Raw genomic sequence first — 20,645 nt, forward strand, 5'->3', positions numbered from 1 at the left:
GCCAGGCCGCCGACAACCTCACGAAATGGATCAACGACTGCGCGGACGAACTCGCCCCTCTGAGAACCCCACCCAGCAGATCCGGCAGCAGAAAAACACCATGGTTCACCGACGAACTCAAGAGCTCCAAGAAGAACTGTCGAGCCCTCGAGAAAGCCTGGAGAAGGGAACCAACGACGGACAACATGACCACCCTCAAGCTCGCCACCCGGAAACACCACCAACTGATCCGCGCCACCAAGAAAAATGCATACAAGGACCGGCTGGACAACAACGCACACAACTGCAAGGAACTCTTCAACATCGTGAAAGAGCTCTCCAACCCCAACGCCGGAAACAACGACATCACCCCATCGCAAGACCTCTGCAACTCCCTCGCGTCCTACTTCCACAACAAGATCACGGACATACACAACAGCTTCAACAACCAACCAACGCAAGCCACAACCGCAACGACGCCACCCACCACCACCCTCCGCACCTGGACCCCGATCAGCACCGAAGACACCATCCGCACCATGAACTCCATCCATTCCGGATCTCCGACTGACCCCTGCCCTCACCACGTCTTCAACAAAGCCGACGCGGTCCTCGCACCCCACCTGCGGGACATCATCAACACCTCCTTCGACTCCGCCACCTTCCCTGAGAGCTGGAAACACACCGAACTCAGCGCTCTCCTCAAGAAACCTACAGCAGACCCCACCGACCTCAAGAACTACCGTCCCATCTCGCTCCTCCCGTTCCCGGCCAAAGTCATCGAGAAGACCGTCAACAAACAGCTGGCCGCCTTCCTCGAGACGAATGGATCCCTCGACCCCTCACAGTCCGGCTTCCGAGCGAACCACAGCACCAAGACCGCCCTCATCGCCGCCACCGACGACCTTCGAACTCTGATGGACAACGGAGAAACAGCGGCCCTCATCCTCCTAGACCTCTCCGCGGCTTTCGACACTGTCTGCCACCGCACCCTAGTACAGCGCCTCAGCAACATCGGAATCCAGGAGAAGGCACTGGAATGGATCACCTCCTTCCTCGACGGAAGAACACAAAGAGTCCGCCTACCACCGTACAAGTCAGAGGCCACCAAAGTCATCTGCGGCGTCCCTCAAGGATCCTCACTGAGCCCCACCCTCTTCAACGTCTACATGAGCCCCCTCGCGACCATCGCACGCCAACACAACCTCAACATCATCTCCTACGCTGACGACACCCAGCTGATCCTCTCCCTGACCAACGACCCCGCCACCGCCAGAGCCAACCTGCACGAAGGGATGAGAGACGTAGCCGAATGGATGACGACCAGCCGCCTGAAACTGAACTCAGACAAGACGGAGGTCCTCATCCTGGGCTCCACGCCCTCCGCCTGGGACGACTCCTGGTGGCCCCCCGCCCTGGGCACCGCACCCAAACCGACGGACCACGCACGCAACCTGGGCTTCATCCTGGACTCCTCCCTCTCCATGACCAGACAAGTCAACGCCGTCTCCTCGTCATGCTTCAACATCCTGCGCATGCTACGTAAGATCTTCCGGTGGATCCCCACCGAGACGAGGAAGACGGTCACCCAAGCCCTCGTCACCAGCCGACTGGACTACGGCAACGCCCTCTACGCCGGAACCACTGCCAAACTCCAGAAGAGACTCCAGCGGATCCAGAACGCCTCGGCGAGACTCATCCTCGACATCCCCCGACGCAGCCACATCTCCGGACACCTGAGAGATCTGCACTGGCTCCCGGTCAACAAGAGAATCACCTTCCGGCTCCTCACCCACGCGCACAAAGCCCTACACGACCAAGGCCCGAGCTACCTCAACAACCGGATCACCTTCTACACCCCCAAGCGCCTCCTCAGATCAACCAACCACGCCCTCGCCGCCGTCCCCCGCATCCGAAGAGCGACAACAGGAGGAAGATCCTTCTCCTACCTGGCCGCCAAGACCTGGAACTCACTTCCGACCAATCTGCGCCTGACCCAAGACCACCTCTCCTTCAGGAAGAAGCTCAAGACCTGGCTGTTCGAGCAGTAGCGGCACCCCCCCCCCCTCCCAGCGCCTTGAGACCCTACGGGTGAGTAGTGCGCTCTACAAATGACCTGATTGATTGATTGATTGAGATGGAAACACACAGTTTCACCCAGTGATAGTCAATGTATTCAATTTCATTCCTTTCATAGTCCAGGCCAGGAACCAATGCAGGTAAAGTCAGCAAGATTGTGCTTTTCTTTTTCAAATTTGATGGGCGTTTAGGTTTAGTCTCTCACATGTAGACAATGTGAAACGATATAGATACAGGTGCGTTTTCAATTAAATTACACCTAAGAATTTCATCCAAAATATGGTGGACATGTGGAAAATAGTCTGTACAAATTTCTCAAAACTACTTTTTTAATGTAAAATGTAAGAGATTATCAAAGTTTGAAGCCACTATTATACATGTGGGACTCCTATATGTATGTGATTTTGGTAACAAAATATAAATCCGAACGTTTCTTAACTCCTAGGAAAAGTACATTTAACTTTGATAAATTGTAAATAAAAACGTTGGAATATGAATTTTGTCTCAGCAATAAAGGAGAATTCAACTAAATAAGGCATATGGAGTGTTCCATTTATTGCAGCTGGAAAAAACTATATTTTTTAGCACTTGTAAAATATCTCACATTTATAGAACTGTAAAAATGTTGGAAATTTTAGTTATTTTCAGTAAAATAAGTGTAAATTCATAAACAGGCTGCATCTTGTTTACATTTTTGTAGTAGGAATGACAAATACATTGATAAATTCAGCACAGGTTTGATGGAGTTATAACATTTTATACAGTGCTGTACATAACATTTCCAAGGACATTATTAGTTAATATAATCCCTAGTAATATTGTATTGTTCAATATCCTAACCAAGCTCAGTCTTCCATCAGTTTGTCCATGTCATGCTTCAGATGTACATATTATGATTTTGTGTGTCTTGTTTTGTACCTCATATCTTATTTTATTGTAAAAATAAGGAAATGGATTTACCATATTAAAAATGATCTTAATGTCAAAGCAAATTATTTTAGCTAAATAATATTTTCCAAAAAAGGCAATAAAACAGAGCATTTCAGAAAACATATGACAACAATAGGAAGTAGAAAATAATGATGAAAACACAACACATTGTTCCTCAATCACTTTCACTTCAATTAAAATGTTTAATGTATTATTAACACACACTTTTGTTGATAAGTAATAAATTAAAGTTGAGTTTTATTTAATATAACTGAATGCAAATCTTCGAAGGATAGACACACCTATGTCTGAAAAAGCTGCTGCTGCATCTCTTTAATCTTTTTTAAATTTTAATCACTCTTTATTATTTTTCACAAGTGATATGACATTCTGCTGCAGTCATAGCAGTCCAAAACATGCCTCAAGTAGTCCACTGTGGGTCCTTTGTTCGTTTCTGCCTTAGCCATGTATTTACTACACACTTTATTTAGTCTACTAATGGTACTCATATTCTAAGCTGTGCCATCCAACAAGGAGGAATACGTTTCTAATAGCCTTCACAAGCTTCCAGAAGTGACATTGCCAGGTGCAAAACCAAGTGTAAAAAAGAGAGAAGTCCAGCTGCCATGTCTATGTACCCACAAACTGGACCTCCAGTCCAGCACAGACCTCAAATGCTTCCTCCTCCTTCCATTTCGAAAAAAAGACTAAGAATAGGGCCACTGTAATTATGCGATTTTGTAGCTTTGGTGTTTTCTGCTTAAAAATTGTTTGGCGGGATTTGCCACATAATCCATCATCTGTTGCCTAAAATGTAGATTTTAACAAACAAATGACCGGGCACGACAGTTCCAGACATGAAAGTCATTTAGGGGACACCAGGGGTCGTAGCTTGCTCCTTGCTACCCCTGGAACTTCTTTAGAGACCCCTGACCTCAAAGGTGGCTAAATCAGTGCCTGGAATACAGCACCAATTCATCCCCATGGCGGACGGTTGGAGTTCCCTCTCCTTGTTTTCTGTCAATTTAGAATAAACTGTTAGTGAATAGAATATTCCAATATTCACTATTAATGTAATACAGATGGAGTACAATTAGCTAGAATATGACCTTCCCTGACAGCTGATGTAAGTAAAAGAAATGTTGTTAAATGTATGTTGTTTGCGTGCATGCGAATGACAGTGTGTTTATGTGAGAGTGTGTATGTGTGTGTATTTATAAAGGTGTGTGTGAGTGAAAGTGAAGGTCAAAGGATGTGTGATGTCACTTCCACTACCCCTGGCATTTTGGTGAATTGACATCCGTGGTTCCAGAGTTGGTGGTTGCTGCCTGGGCCCTAGTGTCTCCAGTTGGAGAATTTAGAGCTGTGACCAACACGCTGGTATCTGCACCTAATTTTCCTACCACTGTCACATAATGTGCCGCATAATGCGTATAATTTACCTTTTCCTGCCACATCGCTTAATCATCCTTGCCACATAATGTGGTCCTTTATGACAAATTCTTTTAAAGGCGCTGAGGAAAACTCACCTCATAAACTCTAGATGCCGAAAAGCCTATACCAGAGGGGAAAAAAGGGGATTTAGTGTCTCCCTGATACAGGAGGCCTGTTATACACTTGTGGACCTTGATGGATCACATCTGACATATGTCCTATTATGGTGATTGTTCGTATAATGAGATCATTATAATGTTCAGAGTTTGTTTGAAGACAGTCTATTGGCAATGCTTAGATAAGCTTTTATTCGCCCACAGCACCAACATTCCATTATTTCTTTCAATTAGAATAATTTTTCAACACAAATTGGAGGTTTCGAATACTGTTATTGCCCTTCGTCCAAGGTTTATAGTAGTCATTGTACGCAGGCATATTTTATATCCTCTTGTGTTGGGAAAGGCAACGGGCAACAGGCATATAATGACGTTGGCTATGAAACTTCAGTGAATGCTCATCGTCTGCGGTTGGGTGTGTTTGTCCGATCAACGGCTCAGTGCATAGGATTTCGATAAGTGTTTATTAAGGGTTCAAGGAGACAGCACTTTATTCTAGAACTGGTACCTTCTGACAGCTGAGGGATTATCCTGGAAATGAAAATCAGCAGTAACAGCTTTAGTGTAAGGAATGTAAGCTGTGACTTCCAGGAAGGAAACACATTTGGTGAAAGAATTGAACATCACTGTGGTCGGAGGGTGTCATTGATACTGATGAGACAGATAGATATATCATTGAATGTTGAAAATTGCATTGTGTTCAATTAAATTGAAATGTGTGTATTCTGCCCTTTGGAGGTAGCGGTCTACCGGAGTATCTCATCGGTATCAGTGGTGTGTTCCATTAAAAAATCCCCCCTCAAAGAATGGTATAAGGATGTCTACAAATGAGGCGAATCCCTGAGAAGTTCCAGAATGGGGCAGGACCATGGCGACACCTGTCTCAGAGGACATTCACGAGAGTGAGCAGCAGCAGAAGGAGAGGGGTGGTGCTAGTGCTTGTCGGACAGCCGTTAGTGGAGAACTTTGCAATGCCAAATATTACTCCAGGCACATGCTCCTGAATCCAACTCTCATACGCAGGAACTAGGGTGTACACCCCAGGACGTTTTGGCAAAGCACATCCAGCCCCCCAGCTTACAATGCCGATCTGGAACCAGGAGCCATTTGATTGGCAGACCAGCGGTCCGCCAGAGTCTCCCTGGAAGAGAGAACAAACAATGCAATGAGTAGACATGAATTATGAACAAACAGTCCTATGGGAATGGCCACTGGCTTTCATACACAACGGAGCATTGACTCAGGATTAGGTATCAGGGTCAATGGGGCTTAAAAGTGTGCTTAGTAGGGCAGAGTGGCATTAGAGAGAGAGGACTGAAGATCATATGGGTCTCTGGACAGTTATCTTAGGAACCAATCATTTTAGAAAGAAAAAGGATATAGTTCCAAGCTAGAGAGCGAGCATTTGGGAAACAAACCAGGTGGATTTAGAGAGAGGATCGGGCAGGGCATTTGGGATTAGAAATACGCGCATAAGGATAATTTCTTTAAGTAAATATTTCATGAGAAAATATCCCTGTGTGTAATGTGGTGCAAGTTACATCATGGAACCTATTTTTGTCATTATTTTATAAAAATGATATTGTTAAAAACACTTAATTGGACTACATTTGAGTGAGAATCGGTCAAACTAAATTTTCCTTGGCCACGACCAGCACGCCAATAAGTGATAAAGCAACTCATCTCCTTTACTAATCTGCCTTTTTTAGTTAAGTTCCAAAGCCTTCCCTCCTTGGATATTGACAGATAAGCCAATATGGCTAGCAATAGGCAGCTAAGTAAAGAACTTTGAACCATCGAAGAGCCAGGATAGAGTGTCACACCCCAGGCTTCTTGTACTGTCACCGTCCCCACACTTGGAATGAACAATAAGTGCAGGTACATGTATATTTGTCTCAAAGGGATAGAGTACTTACTGTTCTTTGGGAAACACTTAACCCTCCAGCAACTCGTTTAATTTTTCCTTTTTGCCGCCTAATTAACCTCCTGCCAGTCGTAGTTAATTGAGCACCAGATGAGCAAAGGAGGAACCCTGCCTCCATTATAAAAGCAGCTGTATGCAACAATGAGCTGCTTGGTTTAAAGGGGGGTTTGGGGGGCAGCCGAGCACCGGGAGGTCTGCCCCAGGCGTATTGGGAGGGGGAGGGGCTGGCCAAATAGCGGCCATTTTGAGGTCAATGGGCTACATTGGGATTAGCCCAATTGTAGCCCAATATTAGAATTGTAGCCCAAAGGGTATATGTGTGTGTTTAGCGCTCCACCAGCCACCATTATAGGTTTGGTGACCTGGTGGCTGGCAGCGTTGTAGGATTAGCTTTTTTCAGGCCTTGGGGCTAGTTGTTAGTGAGGTTTAGGGGTGTTTTTGGCAGGTGGTGAGGAAAGGTGCATCATGTCTGGTGCGGATTATCGTGTTTGAAAGGCTGTATGGCTTTTGAGTGAGGCTGGCCGGCTAGATTGGATTATGCCCGGTGGCCTCCAGTGGCATGCACCCACCAAGGTGCGTGCCAGCGGGGGTGGCAGCCGCCGTCGCGGCCTGTTCACCCCCCCTTGGAAAATGGGAAAAAAGGTGAGTGCCCGGGACCGCACGGTTGCCACGGGCGTGGTCCCATCGGTTGCTTTGGCGCCTTGTGCTTTGGCGCCTTGATGTTGCGTCATTACCGGGGATATGGAGATGGGCCCGGCTGTGGAGCGTGCTCCGCATCTCCCCGCTACGGTCACAGGAGCCAAGGGTCCACTCCTATGTCAGGAGAGCGGCCCCGGGTACTGCAGCGGTTGCGGGGCTGTCCGGGATTGTGGCAGTGGCGCAAGGAGGCGGGGGTAGTTCGGGGATAGCGGGCGAGGGCGCCGTGGGTGATTTGAGGCGGCAGAAGGCAGAGGATGATGTGCACAAGGCTCCCATGCAGGCAGTAGAGCTGCAGGGGGCCGGTCCTGGGGAGCCTAGGCCCTGAAAGGCCCACGATCTTGGAGGGGTGGGGACAGTGGCTGGGGGCATCAGGATGTAGCTGTGAGCAGGGTGGAGGCATAGGGGTGTGGGGTGTAGTTCTAGTTTAGGGAAGGGGTGGGGGAGCAGGTGGGAGTGGGGCAAGAGAGGTTGGTGAAAGGGGGGTGTCTCCTCCCTGGTTTGACTCCGATGGCAGGGAGAGGGATTGGGGAGGACTGGATATTTTCTCTGCGTGGATGGAAGAGGTGCGGTGGCCGCAAGGGGAGGGCAGGTTGGAGGGGTGCTTCTGAGGGAATGCCTGGGGGGAGCAGCTAACAGGTTTTTGTATGGGAGAGCCAGCGAGGGGGGCTTCTGGGGGTGGGGGTTGTGGGTGTGAAGGCTGGGCCTAGTTGGGCTGGGGTGCTGGATGCAGAGGGTTTGGAGTGGGGTGACAGGGAGGGGGATCAAGGGGTGAGTGGGGAGGGGGAACTGAGCATGGTGGGGTGGGCGTGGGCAGCTAGCACTTTGTGGTAGGCAGGAAGAGGAGCGGGGATGGGAGGGAGGTGAGAGTTAGGCTCAGCACACAGACCATACCATTCTTTTTCAGGCGGTGGAGCAATGCAGGGCTCCGGACTTGATAGGGCTGGGAGCGGCCCGGTGGCGCCAAGGAGAAGGGAGGGTGGAGCCTTGCGCTGCGTGCCCAGTAGCGGCGGGGGATCCCGTTGCGGTTGGCATAAGTAGGCCCAGGGCGGGCTCGCCGGCCCCAACACCCACTGGGCCCCAAGGGCCCGGGGGACATCGCAGAAGGAGGAGCACCGAGGACGAACTTTTGAGTAGTGTGAGGAGGGTGCAGTCTGCACCTCCTGCTGGTAACGCCTGTGGTTCCAAGGTGGAGGAACTTGATTATGATGAGGATAGCATGGAGGAGGGAGAGTTAAGGGACATGGAAGATGAGGAAATGGGGGGCCGAGTAATGCTGTGCATAGTGATTTACCGGTGTCACAACGCCAGGTGGAGCCACGGGTAGGACATTGCATTGGGAGGAGAGATCGTCCCCCTTGCCAAGTCGGGGAGAGGAAAGGCGGGCGGAATCATTGGTGCCAGGTAAGCAGGTGGTGAGATGGCTGTCCTTAATGCTGTCTGTGGGAGTGGGGGGTTGACCAGGAGGGGGGGAAAGGGGGTAAGTTGTGAAGGGGTATGTATGTGCTGGAGGTGGAAGTTGGGACGGATGACTCAGGTAAGGGGTCAGCGGAGGATGCAGGTAAAGCATCCGGAAGCACAGCTGACAGCACGCTTGACAAGAAAGGGACAGTAGAAACACCGACAGTGAAACCCGAGTCTAAATTGGAAAGTAAAGAATTGAAAATAAAACGGCTGCCTTACATGGGAGTCAACAAGCCATTGGGCGCACATATAATGCTGACCACTAAAGAACAGATATGGAAGGGTGAATATGTGGAGATGCTTAAACTCCTGCACAGAGAGGTGAAGGCAAAAGAAGGGTCTGAAGAGGAAGAATTTGAGTTGGCAAAAAGGTCGAAGGTGCCTCTGACTATAGAGAATTGAACGGCGGCATTCCTCATATATGCCAGTGTGTACTGCGAGAAATAGTCAGAACGGTGCGTGGCCATGTTAAAGTACATGGACGTGAGCAGGAAGGCCCAGATTACAGGGGGTGGCTATGCATGGGCTAAATATGATGAGGAGTTTAGAGCCCGCATGGTGTGAGACCCAGAGGCCAAATGGGGTGAATTGGACAGAGACTTATGGTAACATACGATGGGGTTAGCCGGGGCTGGGAAAACCATATTCACGGCCAGCGGCCTTCAGCTCGTGTATCCACCCTTTCAGGGGAGGCCCACCCAGGGAGGGGTGGGTGGCGCAGGAAGAGGACAGGCGGGATCAAAGGGGGCTTGCTGGGACTACAACAAAGGATTATGCACTCGGGAGTACTGCAGGTGTAGGCATGTCTACTCGAGTTGCAGAGGCAGACATGCCTTGGTATATTGTTTTGGGGGAGGGCAGGGGCAGCAACAGGGGAACCAGCAGTGGGAGTCAGGGGGGTTTAGGATGTGGGACAGCAGCAGCAGCCGTTCTCAGGAGGGCGAAGGGCTAAGGGGCCTGGGCCAAAAGGCTCGTACTCCGGTTAAGACGGATAACTTGATTGCAGCCCTGTTATGTTATGTTATGTTATGCTTTCTTTTATAGCGCAACGAATCACCGTGAGGCATCTCGGCGCTTACTTGAAACACAGCCCAGGGAGAAAACTAAGAAGGAGAGGCCTTAATAAAGGAAGGCTTTTAGATGTTTCCTGAAGATTTGATAGGATGACATTTCACGCAAGAAGATGGGAAGACTATTCCAGTAGACAGGTGCTAGATAAGAGAGCCCTGCAAGATTAGAGTGACGTAGAGGCTGCAAAATGACTGAGGGTGGGTTTCTAGAGGGGTTCCGACTGGGGTATGACGGACCTAGGACAAGAAGGTGGGCAGACAATTTAAAGTCAGCGAGAGAGCACCCGGACATAGTACAAGAAAAGCTGGATAAAGAGGTGAGTGAGGGCTGCATGGCGGGACCCTTTGAGGATAGGCCTCTAAAAATGTTTTAATGTGTCACCCATAGGAGTGGTGCCGAAGGCAGAACAAGGCCAGTTCCGCCTAGTACAATATTTGTTGTGGCCAGAAGGGGGCTCAGTGAATGATTTCATCATTGAAAGGAAGGCCACGGTGTCATATTCATCAGTTGACGTGGCCATGTCACTGGTAGTGACCATGGGCGCAACAGCGATGATGGCAAAGTGCGACATAAAGTCGGCTTTCCGGTTGCTTCCAGTCCATCCGGATGATTTGGATCTTCTGAGTATCCATTTCAATGGTAAATGGTATGTGGACTAGGCATTACAGATGGCGCACATTTTTTGGAATGCTTCAGTACGTTCCTACAATGGTGGTTTTCGGAACGGACGGGTCACCAAGGTGTAATACACTACCTGGATGTCTTTTTCTTTGTGGGCACTGTTAGAAATGGGATCCCTGGCGGGCCGGGTCTTGCGCCAAAGTCAGTCAGAGACCACCACTCCTAAGTCAGGGCAAGGGAGTTACACGCCAAGATAACCCCTGCTCACCCTCTAGGTAACGTGGCGCGAGCAGCAAGGCTAAACTTGGAGGCGATGTGAGTTAAGTATTTGCGCACGCACCCCAGCAACAACACCCAAGGCCCACCACAAAGGAAACTCCACACAAGGTTATATGTAAAAATAGCCTTTGTATTACATCAAAACACATTAGATAAAAACACACACTTTACAATGTGCTAACAGGCACGGGCAGAATTTACAGGGGATATGTACAAGACAGGGCCACCTGGACCACTGTCAGGAACCAGCACTTTTAGAACTAGCACTTAGTATATAGAACATAGAATGTAAAATCACTTTAGCACACAACCAGTAACTACTGGTAACCAGGACCTCACTAGCACCACCTGTACTAGCAAGAACAACCACCTAAGTATCACAATACCTGTAGGGGTATAAGCACATTACACCTGATGCCTAAAAGCATTCAGAGGTGCAGGAAAGGAACACATGATGCAGAATCTACATTCAGCGGTATAAGGAAGGAAAACACATGATGCATAAACAACACATTCAGAGGTGTAAGGAACAAGGCACATGATGCATAAAAACACATTCAGAGGTGCATCAAAGAACACAATTGCGCAAAAATCACATTAGTCACCACCTGTGACTGTCCCTAGGCCAACTGGCCTCTCTAGGGCTAGGCCGCCCTGTGTCCCAGTGTCAGGGGCCTAAACGTGGCAGTTGCCCACAAAGTGCTGGGCAACTGGTGCAGACAATGATGGGGCAACATTGGAGCCTTGTGGGCCCAAGAACAGTGAAATGCCCCTCTAAGCCTCGCAGGCTCGTAAACACAACTGTGGCACTGCTGAGCCTCTCTGGGCTCTGTACAAATAAAAGGTCCCCCTGAGCCTCTCAGGGCTCTGAACAAATGCGGCACCGCGAGCCTCTCTGGGCTCCTACAACAAAGATGCGGCTTGAGCCTCTCGGGCTCTGACAACATAGGGGCGGCTTGAGCCTCTCGGGGCTCTGACAACAAAGGGGCGGCTTGTTGGAGTCCCTCCGTACTCGCTTAAACAAAAATGCCGCCAAGAGCTTTGCAGGCTCTACACAAAGGTGCCCTCGAGCCTCGCAGGCTCACACGAATGTGGCCCCAGATTCCGGAGTCCCCCCTCCGGGGACTCGGAAATATCAAACTGGCCCTCGAGCCTCGCTGGGGTGGAGAAGTGACCCCGGGGGCGCCCGCACTCACCGGCTGTCTGGGGAGGCGGCGGCTACTCGCGGCGTCAGCTCCTCTCTGCCGGGCTTCTTCTTCAGCCTCCTGGCACCACTTAGGGGCTCTCCCTCAGTCCGGGGAGCCCCGTGAAGGCCGGCGCCGCTCTCCTTCTGTCCCAAGACCCCGCCTACAACCAGGCGAGCCGCGGGCACTTCCGGGTCGTGCTGCTGAGGGCAGCAAATACCAGCGCAGCCCTGGGGGCGTGGAGGCGGCACTTCTGGGTGGCACTAGGCAGTGGCCCGGCAACGGTTTCAATGCCCCTGGGCTGCTGCGGTGATTTTCGAGGGGCAATGCCGGGTGGGCACCGGCTGGTTTAAAATACACGATGAATCGAGGTGGGCACTCGATTGGGGCAGCAACACAGCACGCAGGCAAAAGATGCCGGGTGGGCACCGGCCAAAGCACTCAGAGCGCTCCCAAGCGCTAAATGAAATTTACGCGCTAAAATAGCAAATAAAGCGCTATTAAGCGCTGGGGGCCGAAATCAAGCACTCCTTGCGCTAGAAAGACAGATAGAGCACTCCCAGGTGCTTTAGGGGGAAATGAAGTGCTTCCAGGCGCTTGGCAAAGTCCAGCAAAGTTCTTTGGTGGGCAGGGGGCAAGGCTGGGCCCAGAGCCAGCTCACTGGGCCTCCAGGCAGGGAGGCAATTTAAGTGGCGGTCCTCCTGCCCAGCAACAGCAGCAGCCCCCTCAGGATCCTGGAAGAGAACAACATTCATGGGGACACAGCCCCTTCTTATACTCTAAATCCTTTATCTGTAGGTGCAGGGTGGGGGGAAACCAGTCGCAGCTGGTTTTGGAGCACCCTTGATGGCTCAACCACCCCTTTCATTCACTAGGGAGGCTAGGGTCGTTACACGCACCAAAGGGGGCAGAGCCAGCATTGTGTGGGGAAAGCCCAGCACCATTCAGGAACCAGGTGCAGCCCTCCCCTCACATCAGCATTCTAATCTCAGCACTCACCACTGGGCAGACCCATCGAGACATCCTGGAGCCTGGCATCCCAGCCAGCTCAAGCCAATCACACTACAGCACCCTCACAGCACACGTACAGCCATGTCTAGAAGTGGCACTTCCATACTACACACACACGCTGCATACATCATTTCGCAGCATTCAATCACACGAGTCCGCACATACCAGACTCGAACCTGTACACCCCACGCATCAGGAACTACCAGGGACACATACATTCCCCATGCATTCCTATCGGAGGGCAGGCCTATCTCACCACATGCACTCAAAGTGCGCACGCACTTTCCACTGGGACACAGTGAAAGTGCGCAGAACCCAAAAATCACCATCACCAGGTCACCATTAAAAGCAAAAAGTCTAGGGGTGAACCTGCCAGAAGGGCCAAGTCCAACACAACCCCCTTCCAGCCAAAACGCAGGGGAGACCAATCACCACCATGATGGACTTCCCTGCTTGGGGCGATAGAACACGGATGCGGGCCCGCAACTGCAGGGACACCCTCCTGTTCTACGCCACAGTGAACCCATGGGATTCCTTCCAAAACCACTGTCTGGACCAACTGGGTCTCCCGAGCTGTCCGCGGCCAGGACCAGGCCCTGGGCCACCCAGGTGCCACTGGTCCTTGCCTATTCGCAGAGCGGGGGTAGTAACCCCTCGCACATAGTAGCCATTCTCCACTCTTCCTGTCTGCAAGACAGGACTAGACTGCCACTGGTTCTCCAGCCTAGGGTGTACCACCTCACGCGGACCAGGAGTCTCAGGGAAGGCTCTCCTCCCCCTACCTCTTCTCCTAGGGTTCCTCCACCTCCGACGAGGGGTACACCTAGAACGCCATTCCAACCCAGGGTTTAACCCCTCAGGTTGCATCGGGGTCAGAGGTGGGCTCTCCCACCCTCTGCACCCCCTTCCAGAGGTCTGCCCCCTCCCGGTATGCAGACAAAATATCGATATTTAAATATCGATATACAATTATATCGAAGTTTAAATATCGATGGGACAAAATATAGAAGGTAAGTAATATCGATAGATTTAATATCAATATTAGTAATATCGAAGTTTTAAATATCGATGTCAGTAATATCGATGTTAATAATTTCGATGTTACTAATATCGATTTTTAAATTATTTTTGTGTATATTAATATGTATTTATTATGTTTTTAATTTATTTTTATGTAATTTAATTACATTTTGTATTATAGTACTGTAGTGGGTTGTGGGTTTATAGGGGAATAGGGTGGGAAGTAATTTAATTATGTTAAATTAATTATTAATTAGTAGGAATTATAAATTAATTTTAATTATTGGTAATTATTTTTAATTAATTGGTAATTAATTTTAATTAATTGATTAATTGATAAATATGTTCTGTAGCGGGTTGTGGGTTCATAGGGGAATAGGGTGGGAAGTAATTTAATTATGTTAAATGAATTATTAATTAGTAAGAATTATAAATTAATTTTAATTAATTGGTAATTATTTTTAATTAATTGGTGATTAATTTTAATTAATTGATTATTTGATAAATATGTTCTGTAGCGGGTTGTGGGTTTATAGGGGAATAGGGTGGGACGTAATTTAATTATGTTAAATTAATTATTAATTAGTAAGAATTAGAAATTAAATGTAATTAATTGGTAATTATTTTTAGTTAATTGGTAATTAATTTTAATTAATTGATTAATTAATAATGATGTTCTCTAGCGGGTTGTGGGTTTATAGGGAAATAGGGTGGGAAGTAATTTAAATGTAATTAAGTAAAAATGTTCTTTAAATAATTGTTTTGTTAATTATATAATTGTTAAATAATTATTAATTGGTAATTAAATATTATTATATGGTATTTTTTATTAATTTTTTGGGTTAAAAATATTTTGCTAATCATGTTTTTAATAATTATGTATTGGTATTTGTAAATGGTTTATATATTTCTTTAATAGTTAATATTTTTATTATTTAAAAAAATACATTTATTTATAAGTTAGTAATTTTTACCCCTACGCTATCCAACACTTTCCCTACTGTTGCACTCTCTGGAGTTGAAATAGTAATTGTTACTCCTACGCTATCCAACACTTTCCCTACTGTTGCACTCTCTGGAGTTGGAATAGTAATTGTTACCCCTACGCTATCCAACACTTTCCCTACTGTTGCACTCTCTGGAGTTGGAATAGTAATTGTTACCCCTACGCTATCCAACACTTTCCTTACTGTTGCACTCTCTGGAGTGGGAATAGTAATTTTTACCCCTACGCTATCCAACACTTTCCCTACTGTTGCACTCTCTGGAGTTGGAATAGTAATTGTTACCCCTACGCTATCCAACACTTTCCTTACTGTTGCACTCTCTGGAGTGGGAATAGTAATTTTTACCCCTACGCTATCCAAAATGTATTTAATTTTTTTATTAGTTTTACATTGTTATTAATTGTTATTTATATTATTATTTTATGTATATATAATGTATATACATTTATTTCCCTACTGTTGCACTCTCTGGAGTTGGAATAGTAATTGTTACCCCTACGCTATCCAACACTTTCTTTACTGTTGCACTATCTGGAGTGGGAATAGTAATTTTTACCTCTACGCTATCCAACACTTTCCCTACTGTTGCACTCTCTGGAGTGGGAATAGTAATTTTAACCCCTACGCTATCCAACACTTTCCCTACTGTTGCACTCTCTGGAGTGGGAATAGTAATTTTTACCCGTACGCTATCCAAAATGTATTTAATTTTTTTATTAGTTTTACATTGTTATTAATTGTTATTTATATTATTATTTTATGTATATACATTTATTTGTAATTTATTATATTTTCATTTATTTATAAGTTATTAAAATAATAATTTTAGAGTTATTAATAGTGAAGTATATACTATGTATTACATCTTTATTATTAATAGTTTTTATTACATTATTTATTATTTTTAAATATTATATTATATTTTTAAGTATGTTTATTACATTTATAAGTATTATTTTGTTAATATTACATTGTTTTTTTATTTAAAAAAAACAATATTTAAAAAAAAACGATATCTTTTTTTCCATATTTTTGTACTCACCTTGTTAGAGATAGGATCTCGATATTATTGTCATCGATATTTTTGTTGCGATATTTTGGTATGTAGATATTTTTGTAGTCGATATTTTGTCATAGATTCCCCTCTCCCAACTGGAGAGGTTCCTCTGGAAGACGAACATGTCAGGACACTAGTTACAGTTGTCCTACCCTTCAGGTCAGGCTGATCCTGCACCTGGCCTCCCAACCTCTGGTCTAAAACCTTTGGTGGAATAATTGCCTGGCACTCCAGGACTTCTGGGGATTCACACACCATCCCCCTGAGGCTAACAAATGACACATATGTTGTGTGACTGTTTGTCTGGCGCAGATCTCCCGTCCCCTGTCCACCTGACAGTGCGTGATGATCCCCCAGAACAGAAGTGGCACCACCCGGGTCCCCCCAAGAAGATCTAGCCCAACTGGCTAGTCCCTGGTCCACTGGTGCATCCACTGGGAAACTAATCCCCCAATCACTCCTCACGCTGGACTCCTGTACCCTCCCTACCGGAGCGGTACTGCCAGACTCTAGAACCACAGGAGCTCTGGTTACAGACGCTCCAGGTCCTCTACTCACTAGGATATCCTCCTCAAATGGACTAACAGGGCAGCCTAGGTCCCCAACCTGTGTTCCCTACAGAAACCATCCAAGTCCTGAGGCAGGGCTTCGTTCGTCTGGGGACCCTCGGTCTCCCTCTCACTCCTGCTCCACTGAGCCAGGCAGTGAGCCCCTACACCCTCCTCGCTATCCTGGGACCTAGCCGGGCTACACTGAGCCTCCTCCCCCACGCTGGGCTGGAGGATACCTGAACCACTACTTTTGGAGTCACTCACCAATGACTCTAGAGAACCTCTTGCACTCTCCCAGCGGTCTGCTTCCTCTGCAAGCTCACATGCCTCAGACAATCCACACCCCAACAGGTGTTGGCGCAACCCTGGTGAACAACAACTGAGCACCTGCTCTTTGAGAATCATTCCGAAGAATTCGTCAAAATCATCGTCCGTGCGAACCTGTACCCAAGCCCACAGTGCTCCACAACATTCCTCCTCAAACTCCTCCTAAGACTGGTGAGGCAGTTTCTTACTGTCCCTGAACTTCAACCTTAACTCCTCTTCTGGGGAAACAGGTACCATACTCTGGGAACTGGGAGTGGGACTGCTCACTCTGGGCTCTATATAGCTGCCACCACTGGACTCAACCCGCCCTGGGGAGTCCAGAAAATTAAAACTGCGTGCAGGGGATAGTCTACCCTCCAGAGCTACTTTGCCTCTGGTGGAGGCCCTCTCAGCCTCCTCTATCCTCTCTTGCGCTAAGACCCTCTCAGTCTCTAGCTGTTGCTTCCTAACGCCCAGCTGTGCCATAGCCTGGGTATGCTCTAACCTGAGCTTTTCTTAAGCCAGCTGGTGCTCCCTTTCTCTCCTCCTATCTTCCAGCTCCTCTGGGGACAGGGAAAGGGATAAGGCGCTGCCTCCTACGCTGGACCCAGCAAGGGACTCCCTATCTATGGGGTCTCTACTCTCTACTGGCGTCCAGGTAGTGACATCTTCTTCCTCCTCTGAATCTTCAGGGCTCCCCACAGACCCACCACCCTCCTGGTGTGAGGCCCGGGCCCTTTCCTCACTGCGCTCAAGATCCCATTGATCCTCTTGCCATCTTATCAGGTGGTCCCCAAGTCCGTAATAGTCTGTCTCACCCCACCCTATGTTTCTCTCTTCACAGAACCTTAACAGCTCCCCTTTACTGTAGTTACCTAGTTCACTGAAAACAAAAGTAGACTCCATTTTGGCAGGACGTTACAGAGACAAGATTACACAGGGAACCTAGGGGTCTGAGCTTAACAGGAGTACACAATTCACAAAGGTATTCAGTGAGCTCCCTATCCCAGAGAACTCACACTCACTTGTCTAGTGCCACACACCATTCATCCACACACAACCCTCCCCATGGACTGGTAAGGCAGTTTCTACCACCCCTGATTCCTCAACCTGACCACACGTGACACAGGTACCAACTTTGGGTGCAGGGCGGGGGACAAATGTACTGGACACAATTGCACAATGATACCTTCAGGAGAAGAAATATGGAACTTTAAAAAAACAATAATCCCCAAAATGTGGTCATCTAAAATGCAGAGTTTTGTAGTGCGGCCAGTTGCCACTGTGGTACAAATGCAAACACAAATCCTTATCCTTACCGCTGCCAGCCAATGTTAGAAATGGGATCCCTGGCTGGCCAGGGCTTGCGCCAAAGTCAGTCAGAGACCACCACTCCTAAGTCAGGGCAAGGGAGTTACACGCCAAGATAACCCCTGCTCACCCTCTAGGTAACGTGGCGCGAGCAGCAAGGCTAAACTTGGAGGCGATGTGAGTTAAGTATTTGCGCACGCACCACAGCAACAACACCCAAGGCCCACCACAAAGGAAACTCCACACAAGGTTATATGTAAAAATAGCCTTTGTATTACACCAAAACACATTAGATAAAAACACACACTTTACAATGTGCCAACAGGCACGGGCAGAATTTACAGGGGATATGTACAAGACAGGGCCACCTAGACCACTGTCAGGAATCAGCACTTTTAGAACTAGCACTTAGTATATAGAACATAGAATGTAAAATCACTTTAGCACACAACCAGTAACTACTGGTAACCAGGACCTCACTAGCACCACCTGTACTAGCAAGAACAACCACCTAAGTATCACAATACCTGTAGGGGTATAAGCACATTTCACATGATGCCTAAAAACATTCAGAGGTGCAGAAAAGGAACACATGATGCAGAACCTACATTCAGCGGTGTAAGGAAGGAAAACACATGATGCATAAACAACACATTCAGAGGTGTAAGGAACAAGGCACATGACGCATAAAAACACATTCAGAGGTGCATCAAAGAACACAACTGCGCAAAAATCACATTAGTCACCACCTGTGACTGTCCCTAGGCCACCTGGCTTCTCTAGGGCTAGGCCGCCCAGTGTCCCAGTGTCAGGGGCCTAAACGTGGCAGTTGCCCACAAACTGCTGGGCAACTGGTACAGACAATGATGGGGCAACGTTGGAGCCTCGTGGCCCCAAGAACAGTGAAATGCCCTTCTGAGCCTCGCAGGCTCGTAAACACAACTGTGGCACTGCTGAGCCTCTCTGGGCTCTGTACAAATAAAAGGTCCACCTGAGCCTCTCAGGGCTCTGAACAAATGCGGCACCGCGAGCCTCTCTGGGCTCCTACAACAAAGATGTGGCTTGAGCGTCTCGGAGCACTGACAACAAAGGGGCGGCTTGAGCCTCTCAGGGCTCTGACAACAAAGGGGCGGCTTGTTGGAGTCCCTCATGGACTCGAGTGGCAATGCCTCAATGCCCCCTCGTAGTTGTAGTCCCTCCCGGACTCGCATAAACAAAAATGCCGCCAAGAGCCTTGCAGGCTCTACACAAAGGTGCCCTCGAGCCTCGCAGGCTCTCACAAATTTGGCCCCAGATGCTGGAGTCCCCCCTCCGGGGACTCAGAAATATCAAACTGGCCCTTGAGCCTCGCTGGGGTGGAGAAGTGACCCCGGGGGCGCCCACACTCACGGCTGTCTGGGGAGGCGGCGGCTCCTCGCGGTGTCAACTCCTCTCTGCCGGGCTTCTTCTTCAGCCTCCTGGTAGCACGCCGGGGCTCTCCCTCAGTCCCGGGAGCCCCGTGAAGGCCGGCGCCGCTCTCCTTCTGTCTCAAGGCCCCACCTACAACCAGGCGAGCCGTGGGCACTTCCGGGTCGCGCTGCTGAGGGCAGCCAATAGCAGCGCGGCCCTGGGGGCGTGGAGGCGGCACTTCCGGGTCGCACTAGGCAGCCGCCCGGCAATGGTTTCAATGCCCCTGGGCTGCGGCGGTGATTTTCGAGGGGCAATGCCGGGTGGGCACCGGCTGGTTTAAAATACACGATGAATTGAGGTGGGCACTCGATTGGGGCAGCAACACAGCACGCAGGCAAAAGATGCCTGGTGGGCACCGGCCAAAGCACTCAGAGCGCTCCCAAGCGCTAAATGAAATTTAAAGCGCTCCCTGCGCTAAAATTGCAAATAAAGCGCTATTAAGCCCTGGGGGCCGAAATCAAGCACTCCTTGTGCTAGAAAGACAGATAGAGCGCTCCCAGGCGCTTTAGGGGAGAAATGAAGCGCTTCCAGGTGCTTGGCAAAGTCCAGCAAAGTTCTTTGGTGGGCAGGGGGCAAGGCTGGGCCCAGAGCCAGCTCACTGGGCCTCCAGGCAGGGAGGCAATCCAAGTGGCGGTCCTCCTGCCCAGCAACAGCAGCAGCCCCCTCAGGATCCTGGAAGAGAACAACATTCAAGGGGACACAGCCCCTTCTTATACTCTAAATCCTTTGTCTGTAGGTGCAGGGTGGGGGGAAACCAGTCGCAGCTGGTTTTGGAGCACCCTTGATCGCTCAACCACCCCTTTCATTCGGGTCGTTAGACGCACCACAGGGGGCAGAGCCAGCATTGTGTGGGGAAAGCCCAGCCCCATTCAGGAACCAGGTGCAGCCCTCCCCTCACATCAGCATGCTAATCTCAGCACTCACCACTGGGCAGACCCATCCAGACATCCTGGAGCCTGGCATCCCAGCCAGCTCAAGCCAATCACACTCCAGCACCCTCACAGCACACGTACAGCCATGTCTAGAAGTGGCACTTCCATACTAGACACACACACGCCGCATACATCATTTCGCAGCATTCAATCACACGAGTCCGCACATACCAGACTCGAACCTGTACACCCCACGCATCAGGAACTACCACGGACACATACAT

The 20,645-nt window shown here is 48.8% G+C and overlaps 1 protein-coding gene across 1 annotated transcript in view; it reads right to left on the reverse strand.

Moving 5' to 3' along the window:
• Positions 1-2,589: 2,589 nt before the first annotated feature.
• Positions 2,590-20,645, reverse strand: part of LOC144768709 (serine protease 33-like) — a 422,982-nt gene continuing 404,926 nt past the window's right edge. Inside the window, exon 6 of the mRNA XM_078652575.1 lies at positions 2,590-5,679. Coding sequence (XP_078508701.1) covers positions 5,422-5,679 — 258 coding nt within the window. The 3' untranslated portion in view covers positions 2,590-5,421. The remainder of the gene's footprint in view (positions 5,680-20,645) is intronic.

The sequence above is a fragment of the Lissotriton helveticus genome, chromosome 7 (assembly GCF_964261635.1).
Source record: "Lissotriton helveticus chromosome 7, aLisHel1.1, whole genome shotgun sequence".
Classification (NCBI taxonomy): Eukaryota; Metazoa; Chordata; class Amphibia; order Caudata; family Salamandridae; genus Lissotriton; species Lissotriton helveticus.